At 36.7% G+C, this 18121-nt stretch overlaps 2 protein-coding genes across 4 annotated transcripts in view; both read right to left on the reverse strand.

Annotated features, from left to right (window-relative positions):
• Positions 1-8202, reverse strand: part of larp (La related protein) — an 18791-nt gene extending 10589 nt beyond the window's left edge. For both annotated transcript variants that reach the window (XM_018450059.1, XM_018450058.1), the window contains exon 1: positions 6662-8202. In XM_018450059.1, the coding sequence (XP_018305561.1) occupies positions 6662-7667 (1006 nt within the window). In that variant the 5' untranslated portion in view covers positions 7668-8202. The remainder of the gene's footprint in view (positions 1-6661) is intronic.
• A 3017-nt stretch (positions 8203-11219) lies between these two features.
• LOC108723983 (protein ABHD18) lies at positions 11220-16668 on the reverse strand. 2 transcript variants are annotated; one of them, XM_018450061.1, is made up of 9 exons: positions 16285-16668; positions 14450-14534; positions 14190-14372; positions 13958-14070; positions 13719-13857; positions 13453-13650; positions 13062-13359; positions 11750-11993; positions 11220-11659 (listed from the first exon to the last, which is right to left on the reverse strand). In XM_018450061.1, the coding sequence occupies exons 1-9, from the start codon at positions 16374-16376 to the stop codon at positions 11599-11601; spliced, it is 1413 nt and encodes a 470-aa protein (XP_018305563.1). In that variant the 5' UTR covers positions 16377-16668; the 3' UTR covers positions 11220-11598. The 2 variants fall into 2 exon arrangements, with proteins under 2 accessions (XP_018305563.1, XP_018305562.1); XM_018450060.1 differs by having other exon boundaries at positions 11750-12035.
• Between the last annotated feature and the right edge of the window lie 1453 nt (positions 16669-18121).

Genomic DNA, 18121 nt, shown 5'->3' on the forward strand with positions numbered 1-18121 from the left:
GATAATTATGGCAATTTGCCCTCGATGTAGGCGTTCAAAATAATAAACATGACTTAAATACGATTCGAGCATTCTCTCCTAGTAGGACAAGTGTAAGATAAAACCTTTTTTTAATGAAACAAACTATTTCAAGAGCTTAGTTATATTTAATAGTAAACATTGATATACTATTTAATTTATGATTCTTTTACACGAATCTATTTCCAGCTTTTTTTTAGTGTTTTTCTTCTATTTTATTGCATTTTCATCTGAAACGCCATCTTCAATGGAAATAAAAAATAAACAAATAAAATAAACTTCCGCATTTTAAAGATTAAACGAAGGTTATAAACATTTATAATCAAAGGCGTGACTGCGTGATTCATGATTTTAATGTCTCTGCTCGAAGTTACGTTAATGTTAGGCCAGGATGTGATCATACGTGTCACGAGGTGTAATAACTTCACGTAATCCTATCACGATTCAGCATGATGTGAGTGTTACCAGAATGTTATTGAAATGTTACCGGAAGTTATAGAACAATACATGTCGTTCGTATTTATAGTTCTTGGTCAGTGATAAAAGCTAAAATATACTCGTGTAAAGTACGAATACAAAATTTAATGATTTAGTCAGGTCGTACATAAACGAGTTGATAACACAACCGAGATAAGAATTAATGTTCTACAAGAAACAAGAGTTCATACGCAGCAAGGTTTGCGAAAAAATAACTCGAACGAATAAGAGTTCACAATAATACATTGTTTATTTTCTAAATCTAAACAGACTGTTCATCACTTAAAGCAGAGAATTACGAAATCGTAGGGCAAAACTATCCATCTTTACGGTCATTTTTTTCTAATCATTGAGCAACGCATCAACTTATTCGATATAATGTAAATTATCTTTTATTTTTTTATACGCGATTGGCTGAATTTTAATTAATATTCTTTCCTAAACAAGTTTTTAAAAATTTTAATTAAGATTAAAAAAAACAATTTTTTTTGTAACTTAGATTGCTCGCAACTATTAATTATAATTTTAAAACCGAACGACCAAATAATGGTCCATTCATTTCTGAAGAGAGATTGAGAAATATTGTAAACATTCTAGGCACCGCTGTCACGTTTGCATCACAAACTGTAATATGCATATGAAGAAGAAGTCAGTGATGGTGTCGACTTACTTCTGAAAGCACCGTTTTCACTTTCGTCTATCTTCATCACGCGACCTTTCGAATTTAACAATCCAACCCGTTCCGCACCGTTGCCACCCAAGTTGAGTTCTAATTAAATTGCGGTCTTAATTGCATCAGCGGTGAGAATATTGGTATCTCGCGCGAACGAAACTCCGCGTGCATTTCGATGTGACGAACGATGCATCTCACAATCAGTCGCACAAATTATAACGAACGTCCGCGCCTGGATTAGGGCGAGTCTCGCTTCTCTCAATAAATAATTAAACGGGCAAATGGGTTAAAACGATTAGATTCCTCATGATTGATTCCTCGACGAAGTCGAAGGCCGCGGTCTTCGCGAATCGGAACGAACGATGCTTCAGTCCGGACTCAATACACTTAATGAAATATCTTGCAATCAATGCGATTGCACGACGGAGCGCGAAGTATCGTGACCGATGCTAAAGTCGCGATTCGAACGTCGACGAGCCACTGAGAGCTGGCTGGCCTCAAGAAGAGAGAGAGAGAGAGAGAGAATAATGATGACGGTGAGACGATAGAACTACTCGCGACGCCTGGGAATACTCTCAACTGCTACTTTCAGCCTTAGTATATCTTACGAAGTAGGTTTCATCTCCGAGTACACAAAGAAAATACCTTTGATATAGAGATCTGATTAAAAATCTCCTATTTCTCTCTCCTCTTTGTTATCCTGAGATCTGCGTGTATTAGGAAGCTATGCGTTTCGCGGGTTATCTGTGTATTAGAATGTCAATATTTCGTAAACATTGCGGTTCACTCATCAAGGCGAGGAGCTTCCTGATATTGATAGCGTGCCTTGATGAAGTGAACTGCAATGTTCACACATATATACGAAACGTTGACATTTTCTAATAATGGACATGGATACGAAGATAAACGCATAGCTTCTGTGTAGAAATTAAATGGAAACCTTAAAGGCATTATCTACACTGAAAAAAAGATTGGCTGCTGCAGCAAATTAGATGGTAAAATATGGGATAGCATTTTTAATTGGTTGCAGCAACCAATTTTTGGTTGCGTTAGCCTATCTGCAATGTCAGGATAGGATTTCGATAGACTAACACAACCAAAAATTGACTGCTGCAATCAATTAAAAATGCTATGCCATATTTTACCATCTAATTTACTGCAGCAGCCAATCTTTTTTTTCAGTGTACATGTATCTTTTCAATTCTATCGACGAGGTTATATTCGGAATTTTTATTTGACGGAGGCCTTGACGACAAAGTTAAACTAGGAGACACTGTTCTAGAGCAATTCGAAATGCCTCGTGTGCGCGGCGCACTCGAGGCGATCGAAAGATATTTACTGGTCTATCGCACTGGGTAAGTTCAACCGTTCCCCGAAACAGGTTTCCATTCTCGCGACTCTCACTTTCTGCGACACATATTTTAATGTGGATCGAATACGTCGATCCGTTGCGACAAGACCAAGGCCCAACATTCTCGCGGTACGTTCAAAGCTGGACATCTCTTTTCATTAGCGTTTCGTGCATTTTTTCGTATGACGCGCACGAGATCGGAAGCAGATGCTGACCGCGGATCAATGAGCGGATTCAAGGCTGACGTTGGACAGGAATAAAAATCGAAAGTACATTAATTCTAAAAATGTATTATGAATTGCAGATTATTTTGCGTCCTATTTTCCGCGGAATTCGATCGAGCGTGTCGTTGGCAGAAATTACTTATACTACGTGTTTCCTCTCTCTTTTCTCTCCTTCACACACATACCGAGAAAATGAAATGCCTGATTATAGAATGTAGCCGAAAGTTTCTAGAAATGTAACATTGACTGAAGGTCTCCGTGGAAAGAATGAGAATGACAAGTAAATATTCAATAAGGGGGAGAGAGGGCAATATATCATTTAAAACAAAGTAAATTGTATTTAAATTCTTCTTACATTATTTAACAAGACATTCTTTCCACAATAAGTTGAGTCATTATTCATATCATATTAGTAGTAAGTCAAAATCATAAGTCTTAGAAAATTTACACTTATTGTCAGAATAAATCATACTAGATTGTTGCGTCACAATATTTCAGCCAATCAGAAGGATGATTAGTTACCAAGGCAAATAACAATAAATTATGATTGGTCAGTCATAACGTAATCTAAGTTTTAAATCGTAATAAATGGAATTTCCATGCCATTTCCATGCAGTCACTGAATACTGACTTATTGTTGCCTCATGATACACTATTGACTCGCTCACAACTTGTTCCTGACTTCTGATCTATTACTAACGGCTTGTTGTAGAAAGCCTATTAAGCATGAAACATTATATGGACGCTCTCATGATTGCATCCTGTAGAAATGATTCGCGACGTCCAGCGAAGCGCAAAACGAGTGTCAATGTCGTTGCCCTCGTGGCACTCTCCCGCGTTCTCGTCCCGTATGATCGGAACAAGTAGATCAATTACGGTCCCGCAGATTCGGCGAGTTTCACGCCGCGCGCCGGAAATGCGTGCGCCAACACGAGCGTCTCGAATCGAAAATGCCAGGGTATTATATTTTCAATAGCGATGCTGAGAGAGCAGCTTCGATGAAACGAGACGCTCTGTCATTCGCAAGGCGTTTAAAATCGTCGCGGATTTCTTCACGTGCGAAACTGTAAAAATGAGAAGTGCGAAATGAAAGACACCCGTTACCTCATTCGTTATACATACGCTGTAAATTGCATAAGAAAATTATAAAATTTTGTGGAGGGAGAACTTTGGAAATATTAAAAACCATTCTATAAATTTTCTTGTGGCAAAAAATACTTTCTCAAGTATTGTTTTCTCATTGTTTCGCAGGAAAAAATGTTTTTAACCTTTTCTGCAATAATTAGAATAAAAAAATACATTAAATCAAGAATAAACTTATCCTTGACATAAATACAAATATATTTCCGTTATAAAAAATATATATACATATAAATGCATTATCGTTTATAAAAGATAAAGTTTTCTTTATCACACAGTGATTTTTAACGTTCGGACCGTTTGAATTTTTTGTTGGCTCGTATAACCGAAAATATAAAAACATATTTTCTATTTTATGCAAACAAAATTAACATTATGCGGGCCACAAGATTTCTGAAAGGAATCCTTAAAAAAGATTGAACATTACGGCTTTAGGAGATGAAGGTAGATTTGTTCGGCAAAACAGACAAAGCAAGATCGAATCTTCCGATATGCAAATAAATTGCTGCTGAAAGCAACTCGTTGGTCTCCCCATGCGACACGGACATTTCGATACCACGTATATATGTCTGAAACATGTTGGCAGAGTGTGAAGATAAGGTTGTCGGTGAAGCGCTCCGAGCTCACAACTCTTGTTATCACGATTATCGAATATCTAAAGTAAAGACGTACTCTACTGGATCTCTTTTAATTTGATAGCTGCTGTTTTCAACTTCTATATATAATCTACGCTGGTAGAAAAATATACGTAAAAATATATGTAAATTTTAATGTAATATAATATTTATTTAAAGAAAATAAATATTTAGTAAATAAAAAATATAATTAAATCAAATTAATGATTCTTTTACCAAATAAATACATGTTTACAATTACATTTAATAAATATTCAACTGGCACTATTTAAACAAACATTTTTATAATTTAGTACATTTTTCTGAGTGTATATTTTATAAAATTATTAAACGTGCAGATTGCGGTGAGATTCGATTATAGTAAAGAAATTCTATTAAATTACCATCAGGTGTGTAAAAGTTCTTCCGCGATTACATTCTTAAATGTGCAACGTGCACGCATGTTTAAGTCTAAAATTTTTTCCAGAGTGAAGCTAGCAAACAATGGTCGAATCAATAAAAAGATGTTCGATAACACGCGGAAACATCGGTGATCGTATTTTACGTCGATTCTTTGCTCAATCGATAATTTTCTCGATAGTTTTTGCTTACAGACCGCTGTCTCTCCTCGATTTTTCAACGCTCGCACACTTGCGCGTTTCTATTTTCACGCCTCGTTTCGCAATATATACATATCTCATCCAAAACAGACCTCCTGTACAGTTTTGTCATAGAAGCGTTCGCCGTTCTTATAGCGTGTTTTTAAATATTTTCAAGTATTTCAATCGAAAGGCGTGATAAATTTGCGCAATACTATCCTCAACATCTGGAAATAGTAACAACATTTAAAGATACAAGGATGTTTTTAATATCGACGAGTTAGAAATATCTTATTTTTAAGCGATTAAAAATTTGAAGGCTTCCGATAAATTATAATCTGATAAATAAAGAGTTGGCAAATAAATAACCTTTCCCTTTTTATCAAATATTATTATGGAATTTGCGTTATAGTAATTATCAAAATTAATTCCCAAGCTATTCGTTGGTAAAAGATAAAATGTCAGAAAGAGTGACGTCTGATGGGGAATTTACAATTTTAAATCTTATTATAAAAAGATGTAGGAAAAAAAATGAAAAGGAAAGAGAAGGGAAAGAAATCCATTCTCTGACATCATGAATAATACAATCTATTTATAAGTATAATATTCCGTGAAATCGGATATTTCGACACGATCTCTCGAATTTCAGCGAAGCCGCTGAAGTGGTATGCGTTAATCAAATGAGATCGTACATGAGTGTGCGAGTTAATAATTATGTAATCGTTATCGTGTACCCGCGCGCGCACACTAATGGCTATCGAAAAGTCCGAAGAAAGGCGATAAGAGGCTATTTTGCAATCGGGGCTAAGCGCAAGGCCGCGTGTAAAGTTCGTGGAGCTTTATTTATCGACGGCGCAGTTTATCCCTGCTACCGAAAAACGCTGAAGGTAAGTAACGTACTTAATGCATATTTAACGATACAAAATGTCCTAACGAGCGTCCCGCGACAGGTGTCCACCCAAAATTAATCGCTCGACGTTTAACGCCTCTTCGTCGCGAAACTCAGGAAAATTATCCAAAAATAAAGCTGGATGAATTTCTAGAAGGCTCGGTGTACTTATATTTATTCCCGCCGTACGTCAATAAGCAAAACTTTCTTGTAAAAAAATAATAATGAATAAAATAAATTTATACTAATTAATATAATTGAAGAGTTCGCTGCAAGCTGAACCACATTAAAAAAAAAACGGAGTAAATGAATTCTAAATAAGACATCATTACTCCAGTTTTACAAAATGTGGGTTAGTCCACCGCAGCAAGCTCTCTAACTGATTAAACGTATAAATATAATTAAATGATTGATGTATTAATTTCGATCATACATACAGAAAAATGTTATTTAAATTCTCTAAATTCTTTGGAGTGAAATCTCACTCCAAACTTTAGAAGAAAAATTGAGTCAGTTTTGAAAAAGAATACTCTAAAAAAATTTTTAAGAGATCACATACTTAACAATGTTTCTGTAATACATTTAAAAATGATTAGAGATTAGTTAAATAATTCTGTCAACAAAACATGTTAAAAGTGTTAATGTCAAGCTTGCTTTAAAGAATTATGTAACTCACCCGTTGCATCCTGTTGCTGTTGCTGCTGCTGCTGCTGCTGCTGCTGCGGCTGCAGCACTCTCCTCTCCCTCTCGCTCTGTTTGTCGATGCATGTGGACGTTGCGACGACATTGGGCGGTTGTTGCGGCTGGTGTTGCTGCTGTAAGGGAAGAGTCTTCACGGTTTGCGACACCGGCGTTCGGTTTTTCGTCCAAGGGTTCACCGCGGGCAAAGGCGCTTCGACGTATTTGACCGGCGGCGGCGGTAGGGACGCCGACTGCGCTTCCGCCTCAACGCTCTGCTCGTCCTTGTAATGATGGACCTCCTTCGGGCCATGATCGAGGACGCCATTGCGGTCGGCGCGCTCTCTGTGCGATCTCTCGTCGCTGCCGCGTCTACCGGCGCCTCCGCCCCCGACGCCATTGGGACCACGTGGTGGCTGATGGCGGTTGTTGTTATCGCGCAACCGGTGACGCTCCCGATGGTTCTCGCGATATTGCTCGCGCAATTTCTCCTTGCGCCTGGCGCCCTTCGTGGCGACTGTCTGGAATTCGCCATCGTTGCCGACGCTACCGTTGTTCAGCCGTTCGGCGTTACTCTGACCGTCGTCCTCGCGTGACGCGCCGGGCGCCGCCGATGACGCGTGAATGACGTCGACGTGCGCGACCGGCATGCTCGACGAGTTCTCGTGGTGATCGCGTCTCTCCGGACAGCTGTCCGGGACAGTCTGAGGACACCGAGTGATTCTCTGATAGGATTTGCCACCCTTCACACTTGGCACTATATTCTCCTTCGCATTTGTTTGATGCGTCGTTTGATGTTGCTGCTGTTGCAAGTGTTGCTGTTGCTGCTGCGGCACCGCCACTTGATCGTCTATGTTCTCCTTGTTGTTACTCTTGAAAGAGCTCGCACGATTTTGAGAGGCACCTTTCGGATTGAGCACACTGGCGTAGGACTGACAGGGCCCCGCCTCCTGCCGTTCGCCGCCGCTCCGAGCGCCACCTTGGCTGGCTAGCTTGGCCGCCATCTTGCGGCGCACGCCGTCGGGGAACAAAAACACGAGGTCCGCGGACCGTGCACGAGGTCGATGCGTACCGCCACGAATTCACCGTCGTCGCTGCCGCTGTCGGGACGTCACTCCCGCTTTCGGATCGTTCTCGAGGAGGAAGGGAGGGAGGTTCGCGATCACGGCCGTCGATGACGAGTCACGAATTCACGGGACGAGCAAACTAACCTAGTGCGCGTCCTCAAACTTCACATGCCCCTCTTCATACTAAGGGAAAATTCCGTCTCTCTCGCGTGGCGTCCGCGCGATTGTTCTCGAAGGGGACGCGACAACGCAGGCACGAGGGTCCGTTTCCGTGGCCCGGCACGTCACAGGCGTGGAGATCTTCCGGGAGACGCGCGCGTGGCGTGCGCGCACGCGGTCGTGCGAACAAAGCAGATGTATCACCCACGTTCGTCGCGTGTACGTCCCGGCGCGCGACACCGACGTCGCCCGGTCGCGCAATGATCGCGCGAGGTTGCGCGAGGTTGCGCGAGGTCGCCCGTCGCCGGCGTTCGGTAACACGCGCGGAGGCGCGCCGCGGCCTCGTGTTGTCCCCCGCAGCAGGGTTAGGACGAACGCGCTGACTCGGCGCTTTCGGCGAATACCACCGGCGCGCGGTTCACCGGCGCACCTCCGCTCGGAGCAACGTGAACGGCGCCGCGGATCACGAGACTAGTCTCTGGCCCGCGGACGATCCTCGAATGGCACTCGGGACGTGTACCATACGCGCAACGCGCCAGCGAACGGTTGAACACGCGCGCAACCCGGTCGGTTTTCGTCACAGTATCTCTCCGGTTCCTCCCGTCTTCGCCGAGGGAGACTTCACTCGATCGCGTTAATCTCACGACAGCACTGATCGCGAAACGATTCCCGCAACGTACCCGCGTGCCTACCAGTACCGGCGTGGCATCGCGTTACCGCGGATTACGTAAACGCGGCGCATTTTCTGCGGAGTTTTTCCACGGGAACGCGTGATACATGTGGCCAAAGCTGGCGAGGGCTCTGTCTCGAGAGCACGAGTCGCGGGCCGACCGGCTTCCGGTCTGATCGATCACGGCACGCCAGGTGGCGCGCGTTGCTTCCGCGGTGGCCATCTGCCGCGCGCTTTTTCAAATTCAAGCGTAATGCTCTACAGATTTTTTATGAAATCTACAGATTCTTTATGAAGGCTGCGTTCCGTAACCTACTACCAGTACCGACAGCGTGATGTCAGTCTAGGCTGCGTTCCGTTTCACGCAAGATGCGCATGATACATCATTTTTATATCCTTGTTACTCACCAAATGTTAAATAAGTATGAATGATGCATTATGCACATCATGCGTGAAACGGAACGCAGCCCTGGGGGTCAATTCTGTATCTTCAAACAAGGTGAAAATGACAAAAGTGAGCAAATTTACTAGGTGTCGACCAATGAAATTATCAGTATTCTAGTAAATTTGCTCACTTTTGTAATTTTCACCTCGTTTCAAGATACAGAATCGATCCCCTAGTGTGCTGAAGCAAGCGTTCCATTTTCGCAAATATACTGCCAGTGTACAGTGAAATGATAGTAACGGAACGTTACTTTCAGCACTTCGTGTAACTAATACATAACTAATAAGTAATTTTTAACGTAAACTGTATTTCATAACATATAGATAAGTGTAAAATTCCATTTTTACCTTGTAATGCTTCCTGAGCATCTTCTTGGGTTAACATCAATTCAAATTGCTTATTGTTTTAATCGTCCAACAGATTACCTTGTTTTTCACTATTTTGTACTGTGATTGCTGCATCTTTCCAGCCGCAGTAGCCACAGTAGGAAGTGACGACAAAATCTATGACATTATTTTGGAACAGGCTTTACAGTGCTGCCAGTACTGGCAGTGAGTTACGGAACGCAGCCAAAAGTGCTTTTTCATGCTGACGCGCTCGACGCTCATTTTTTTTAGCGTCGAAATAGGTTACGTGATCAGAATTGACGCTTGATATTCGTCAATTTTTATCACGTAATCCGTTTTGACGTTAGAAATGAGCGTCGACATGAAAAAGTACCTTAACAAGATCTGACTAATGGTGAATTCGATCACTCGAACTACATATTTTGTTATATATATTTTGTTAAATAACGTGATTATATCATTAGTAGATAGTTAATCATTTAAAATATTTATATACTTTTACATTTAACTTTGTTAATTTCATGGAAAAGCAGCTTTTAGTATGCAAGTTACCGAATTCGCTATAATGCGGGATCTACTGCGGAGTCTACAATAGAAGTTGTAGCAGTCGTAGGATCTTAAGTCATAGAAAATTGACCAATCACAGTTGATTATTCTTCTCATATTCGACTGTGATTGGTCAATTTTCAACGACTGACTACTAAGACCCTACGACTGCTACGACTTCTATTGTAGACCCCGCATAAGAGTAGTTGTCAAAACTAGAGTGAGAAGAAAGGTATATTAGACTGTATACGTTTTCTCTTTCCAGGAATGAACTTCTCGCCCAGTTCATTTTTGTCTTTTTTCTCTTCGAAAAGAAAAAAAAACTTGAACTAAACAAAAAGTTCAAAGAACAGACCTATTGTCTCTTTTTATATAAGCTATCTTATTCTAACTTATACTTACTCATTCTAACTTACTGAAGTTGACAAAAACGTTCAGTCAAAAGTTCGTCATCTGTTTATCAAATTTTATTATAGGATGTCTAATAATATGTACATTTGATACATGCAGAAAAGCGACCCGATTGCTTATAGCCAATCGAGCCCTTCGCATTTCCGGAAAAGCGGAAATTCACTAGCTATGATTTCGAAAACTGAACAAAAATTCTAACACCCTATAAATTATTTGTACGATGCGGAATTAGACGAAAAAGAAAAGGTTTTAATTTTATTCTGATTACTTCATATACTTTAAGATTATCTCACACACATACACACACGCATATATACACATGTAATTTATTGTTGCATATACAATTATATTACATAATATACAAAATATATCAAATATATCGCATTCTTTTCATGAACACTCGTTGTTATATAACTATACAACTATATAATGTATAATTCGAGTATCAGTACTTCACAAACAGCAATAAAAATACAGTTGAAAATTGTCTAAATTTTGTGTATATTGTATTTACATAATGTATAGACTATCCAATTTTAATTCGAGCAGGCAAAAGTTATTCGATTTTGAAGGAATTTATCGTAAAACACTAATTTTAATTTGATTTTATCTGGCATCTTCAAGATATATTATCTAAATTACTTTTTTCTTAAAACAAAACCACATAATTTTCATAATGAATTAATTTTCTATGATATTTTGTACATAAAAGTATCAGAGAAAATTATCATAGTTCACAAAATATTTGCTTATTTTAAATTTTGATATATTGCTCTTATAAAATATTTATTTTTATACACAATATCATCATTATATTTTTATGTGCAGAATATTAAGGAAATAACATTACAAAAATTTATATCGTATCATTTAAACAAAATAAAAGTATAATCTTGAAGATACATCAGCCAAGCTCAAATTAAAGTCACTATTTATTGTCTTCCTGCAAGTAATTTTTGTCAGATATTTTTTTTCACTATTTTACAAATTGTGTCAAAGTCTTCCTATCTATTGTGTCGTACGTATTATTGTTCTATTATTGTAGGAACATGTTTTATTGGCAACTAGCTCATTCTATATGTAACGATAACATTAATACTAAATTGACTGAACAATTGTACTTTTTTGTAGAAGATTATTATCATGATTTAAAAATAGATCACACGTGCGTACATCGAGATCCTCAAGAGAAGTCTAGTTAATCACAAACTCGGAAAATATTTCGTTATCTAATCAAATTTAAGTCTCGAAATAATGTAAAAGTGTAATAAAATTTGCAAATATTGCACATCAACTAACTTTTGTAGGATATTTCTTCATAGATCGCTGGATGCATTCCGCTATTGTGGATCTGAAATGAAACATACGTGCTAATGAAAATTTTCTGTATTAAGTAAAAGAGATAAGGACACATAAAAAATTATAACAAATTTTAAAATACCTAAAGACTTTTTGATGAAGAAGATAAGCACTGACGTGTCCAGCATCGATATAACGAATTTCAGCTCCCGGCCATATAGTTTCCAAACTCATGCAATGATCTCTTGGTACATAAGCGTCGTTCTTGGCACAGACAGCGATGATTAATTCAGTATCAACGGGTATCTCAAAATTCTTCAAATGTGTGCACTCGTCCATAATGCCGCGCATAAATTGCAACGCCTCGTGTTCGCGCCATTTGTTGTCTGAAAACAGCGGATGTTTCGACACTGGCAATAAGCAAACTCCTGTCGTAGAAGAAACAACGGTTGTATAAAATCATGCTTACATGCTGTCTAGGATCGCCAAACGCAAGGCTAACAGATAACAAACATATCTGAATATACATATTTAAACTACTTTAATTTCATCGTAAGAAAATGAGAACTGAGATATATACAGGGTGCCACATTTTAAACGATCACTCTCTAAAATTCTCTTTGTTTGCAATTTTAGAGAAAAATGTTTCAGATAAAAGTTGTACGATTTATTTTGAGGGGGATATAAGATAATATCGTTAGTTTGACCTTGGAAAGTTGTTTGAAGGTCACGTGAAAGTCACTATCAGTTTCTTAAATGAAACCTCATATTTCATTGCATATTTTTCTAGCTTACTTCGAGAACTTTTCAAAATAGTCTTTTTCTGATCAATGCTTTTCAAGTTATAAGGCTTGTTAGTGTGGCCAGCATTACTCAAATCAAGCACCCTGAACGTGAGAGGCGAGGGGACTCACGTAAATCAAGTTCATATGCTTACATTTATGTACATTCAGAAAAGCAAATGGAGGTTTGAATTAAGCCACAAAATCTTTATAATCACCTGAAACACTTTGAATAATGTCAACGCTACCATAATATTAAAAACTTCTTAATAAAAAAAGAGACTTCATTATATCATTTTGGAAAGGTGTCTAAGTCCACAAGGATCTGCTATCAAAAGTAGGACATTCCGACTCCATTTAAGAAATTGATGATGACCTTCACGTGACCTTCAAACAATTCTGCAAGGTCAAACCAATGACACCATCTTAAACACTTTTCTCTAAAATTACAAGCAAAGAAAATTTGGAGGGGGGGTGATCGTTTAAAATGTGACACCCTATATTGCATGTATATAGTGTATATACATATATATATAGTTTATAAATAAAAGAAAAACAAAACGTCATATATATATATTTTGTGTATATACGTTTTGTTTTTCTTTTATTTATAAACTACAGTAAAAATTAATGAATTATACACAGATATGCAAGTTAATTTATATGAGGTACCTTTGAGAGAATTAGGATCCTTTGATTTAAATCTATTGGAAATCAGATTTAAGGGAAATATCTTAGCTGCTGCCTTCTCTTCTGCGATCTGATGTTGTAACTGATTACTGTCGTTTTTAGATTCACATTCAATGGAAACATCAATGTTTCTACGATTATCGATAGAATTGGTACTAATTGCATCGCCTATAGCATTATTGTCTTCGTTGCTTTCATTAAACTCTTTTTTCAACTTATTTACTCTCTTCATGCTTGCAGGAAAATGCTTTGCAAAATGTTGGCCAGCTAAGAAAGCATCCTAAAAGCATTAAATATTCAACAAAAATAAAGAGAAAATTTGAGAAAATTATTAACAAAATTATAAAAATCAAAATTATAAAAATATACTTACATCGTGATCGATAATTTTCACCATTTTTGCGAGATCATTTTGATATGCTTCATCCGAAAAATATTGCGTTTCCAAAAGTGCCCAATTTATCGATGCGCTCATTACTCCTTCCGTAAACACGGATGAAGCAGTTGACCACGACAGACAAGGTACTAATGAGATTGGCTTCGGCCAGTTGGTAGCTGCTAAAGATGCCATCTAAAAAAAACCAAGATATTTAGGTGGATATAATACAAACTGAATTTTATTTCAGAATAAAAACCAACATGTCCACCCATCGACAATCCAGTAAGAGCCAATGGACCAAATCCATGTTGTTCACACCAGTTCAACAAAACAATAGATTCCATTATCAGACAGCCTCCCATAATAAAAATATCACACACATTGTGTAGACTGGAACGTCTAAAAATGGAGTGAGAAAGAATGCAGTGAGGAAAAACAAATCTGCAAAGCTGGTATGTAACTTTGTAATTTGCAAACCCCTTAATTAAGAGTTTCTTACTTTTGATCATCTGGTTTTCTCAATCCGTAAAATGGATTTTCCAACAGTATTGATGCAATCCCAGATTCCTTGAGTAGTGGTTTAGCAATAAGATTTCTACGTCGCCAAAAAAACTAGTTAATAAGTAAAATATGTAAATATCTCTGTAGAAATAAAGGTATACCATACTGTATACCTTTAGATATAGTATACTTTGAAAGGTCATGACACAATAAGTAGAAATGCTACATACGTGATCACCTGTTCCTGCAAGATGTAAACAAATCGGCTTTATTTTATGAGAATTCCATTTGGATGGTAAAACCATCTGAAAGTAGGCCATCTTGGTTTTATCTGGCATTATTCCTGGAAGATGCTTCTCAAAAGGTGATTCAAATTTACCTTCAATTATATGACAGTCTGACCAAACTTCATCCTATAGAAAAACATATATATTATCATTTTTTATAACAGTGGAATCTATACTATCAGAAAGAATATGATATGAAATACTTTTGTTATCTCTAACGGATAGTTAATTGGTATCATATTGTAGCATGTTTCCCGGTTTGCGATAACTTTCCTGAATTCAAAAATTCTGAAACAAAATTATTCAAATATTTGAACAGGGTTGACACAGAAAAATTCAGTTTATAAAAACCCACTGGATTTTTGTACAAAAACCCAAATGCATATCAAATTTCATTGTTTTATATAATATTAATATACCTTCGCATTTTTTTAAACAAAAACTCAATAAACTAAAAAAAATGCTCATGTTTTTTGATCTTTCTAATTATTAATTTTGCTAGATATTTTATTTTTATATATTTCAATTCATTTATGTTAGTTTAATTATAATTAAACATTGGAAAGAAAAATATGAAGTCGTATCGCAGGTTGAACATAATACATTTAACATTACGAATAAAATTATATAAAATTGATAAATCTTTAACGTCATCGAGTGAATTTAACTATTTCATCATTGGATGGCGATAAAAAGCAGTCTTTTTCGAAAATTTTCAAAAGAAATCGAATAATGTTTTACCAAATCATTCCAAACATACTGTGGTAATACGTTTGATAAATTAGATGAAAAAAACATTAACTGTCTATTAAGAGAATGTATTGATCTATGTAAATCAAATATTTCTAATTAAAAAATTTGTTTCTTTGAATGATATAGTGTCTTATTTAATTTTTGCTTCGCCTTATAATGTTTAAATTGTAAATTGTGAAAGAAATTATTAGAAAAATGTGATAGAAAAACATTATTAGAAATACATAATTTTAAAAATGTACCTGTGATATGGTTTTTATAAGTTTACAAGTAATATCAATCCAACAAAGTTTCAAAGTTAAAGTCTCATGATCACCAAAGTGTTGGTAAACAAAATCGAGATAATAACGATGAAATTTAAATGGAAAGTTATTAGAACGCGTGCAAATAAATTGAAATGTGTAAAATATCTAGCTCGAGATTGCTAAACAAAAATTAGTAGTTAGAAAGGTAAAAAAACACGAGCAATGTTTATTGGATCTTTAAAAATAAACTAGTTTATTACAACATACATTAAGAATTAAACTAGTTTTTTTTTTTATCTATAAATGAATCGGAAACTTGTTGCAATGATTGCTTAACATAAATGATATTAATGAAATGCTGGTCCTAAATCCTGGTAGTATCTGTTGGACGACTTTTTGAGATTATGTTTTTGTCGAATAGATACTATGCTTGTAAAACAATAGATGACTGCTACTAGAATCCTAGAACAAAAACCCACAAAAACCCCCAAAATTGGGGTTTTTCTGGAAAAAATTGATTTTTGTCAACTCTGTATTTGGATACTGTTTTAATAATTTATTGTTAGAGATTTAGATGATTACAAGTATTATGCATTATAAACATTATAAATGTCAGACATAGAATTGAAAAAGAGAAATATTATTAAATATTATTGAATTATATTCTAAAAATTAGAACTCATGTCAACAAACATCCATCTTTCTTGGCATTCTATCTCCATAACATTCGATGAATAACAACGAATACAACAACACTTGTATCGACTTATGTTAAATAGAAAGCACTTCTTAATTACACATCTAACAATCTGTTACACCTGTAAATCCGTTTATCTTTCAAATAAAATATCTTATCATTAACAGTGCTGAGTCACACGGTACTCCGTCCATCTATCTACTATTATTTGATACGAGGAGTGGTGCTTTAAACGGATATAATTTACATGAAGATAACAATGGAAATTTACCCAATCAATCCAAGGCGTGAAGTATTCAACAAGTGACGTTGGCTATTAGGTTAGATCAGGTTAGCCACTTACCTTCTTAGATTTTGTGGATTGCCCCAGCCCTTTGTGAAGAATTTAGTGAGCAGGATGCTCCGGTAAACCGCGTCCAAACGACTCAGCGGCATCGCGACGAAGCGGATATCAGTCTCGCCGTTTACTTGTACCGTGTCGTCGTCGTTGAACGAGATCCGATATTCTCGAGCATCTCACACGAAGAGTCGAACGATCCCGCGTTTACGTATCATCCCCCTCGTAATCTTCGGCGCGCGCTTGAATCGTTTCGCGGTCGCGGAAAAAAACAAAGCCTTCCACGTACGACGATCATCGACGTGTATACGTCTCTCAAGTACTTATGTGAGTGTAGATTTTGCGCGCGGAGAGACCAATCGAAGAGCGAGCGATCGATCGGACCATGAATCGGACAATAAATGTCATCCAGTGCCGCTTGGTGCCGCCCCATGATGCGTCTTCGCGCGTAAGTACGAATTAATTGGTTGCTCGTTAAGGCCACCGACGAGATATTATTAAAGACCGACATTCTTATGGGAGTTCGCGTCCTTGTTAATATTGAAGTGATTAAGAGTAAAAAAACTGATAATATTGTACTAATTTTATGATTTATTAGTTTAGTAGACGTGTTTATCGGTGCATTTAAAACTCAATAATACTCGATTTTTCTTTAACATTGTGATTTCAGTGTTATCGTCAAAGTTCGATTATCAACAGAGATAATAACTGCAGAGAAAAAAATTGTAATTTTTCGGCAATATATAGGATATTATAGCTTTACAAATATGCATATTTATTTATAGAGCATTTATGTAATAAAATATCATGAATTTAATAATGTATTAGTCAAATATTTATGTTAATAATAGCAAATTTATATCAATTGTCGATAATGTCAGCGTTCTTCGATTACCTCCGGGCCTTTGGGGCCCTTTTTATACCGCCGAAAATTTTTTATTTTTATTTCCTCGAGGCGTAAAAATTACGTAAAAATGAATTTTTAGTGCAAAAATGAAAATAAGAGGAATAATCTCCAATGGTTTTAATCTTGACAAATGTTATCCGGACATGATCCTGAACAACATTCAAGAGGTTTTAGCCGTCGGTCGGACAACTTGTATAATGCTAATGCCGACTGTACTGTAACTTTCGGGCCTTATAATTCGCAAAAATACTTAATGAAAAATTATTTTTTTGCAAAGCTCTCGAGGTAAGCTACAAGAAAATGTAATGAAAAATAGGGGGTTCCATTAAAAAAAAAATCGACGTGACCTTGACCTGGCCTTGGTGACGCCATCCAAGGTCAAATCAATGATACCTTCTTATATCTTCCTCCGAACCATACAACTTTTGTTTGCAACATTTTTTCGTATCTATCATAGTTTTCGAGAAATCTTAATGCATTATTTAAAATGGGACACCCTGTATAATGTTTATAGATATTTTTTAGACATATATGTCCCAAAAGAAGTCTTTATGATGTCTTAATAACGTCTTCTAGACATGCCTGTTATTTAGATTCTCGTTTGCACTGATACCGATGATTTGGTAAGCAACGAGTCTATATTCGCCTTTAGAATGAACCCTATAAGCGCAAAATGTTCCTAGAATGTTATATGAATATTATTAAAAAAAATTAAAATAATGTTATTATAATATTTCGAAAATATCATAAATATTTTTTTAATATTACAGGAGTATTCTATAGAGGTTATATGTCCACTTATATAATAAACCTAGGTATTATATTTTAATATTCCTGAAACATTATTAAAATATTAATAAATATTAATTATTTTTAATTTTGTGCAATTTGAATTCACAATCCAGTAACGAAAAGTTCTTATCAGTCTATGCTGCA

This window comes from Mycetomoellerius zeteki, unplaced genomic scaffold (assembly GCF_001594055.1).
Source record: "Mycetomoellerius zeteki isolate Tzet28-1 unplaced genomic scaffold, Tzet1.0 scaffold264, whole genome shotgun sequence".
Taxonomy (NCBI): domain Eukaryota; kingdom Metazoa; phylum Arthropoda; class Insecta; order Hymenoptera; family Formicidae; genus Mycetomoellerius; species Mycetomoellerius zeteki.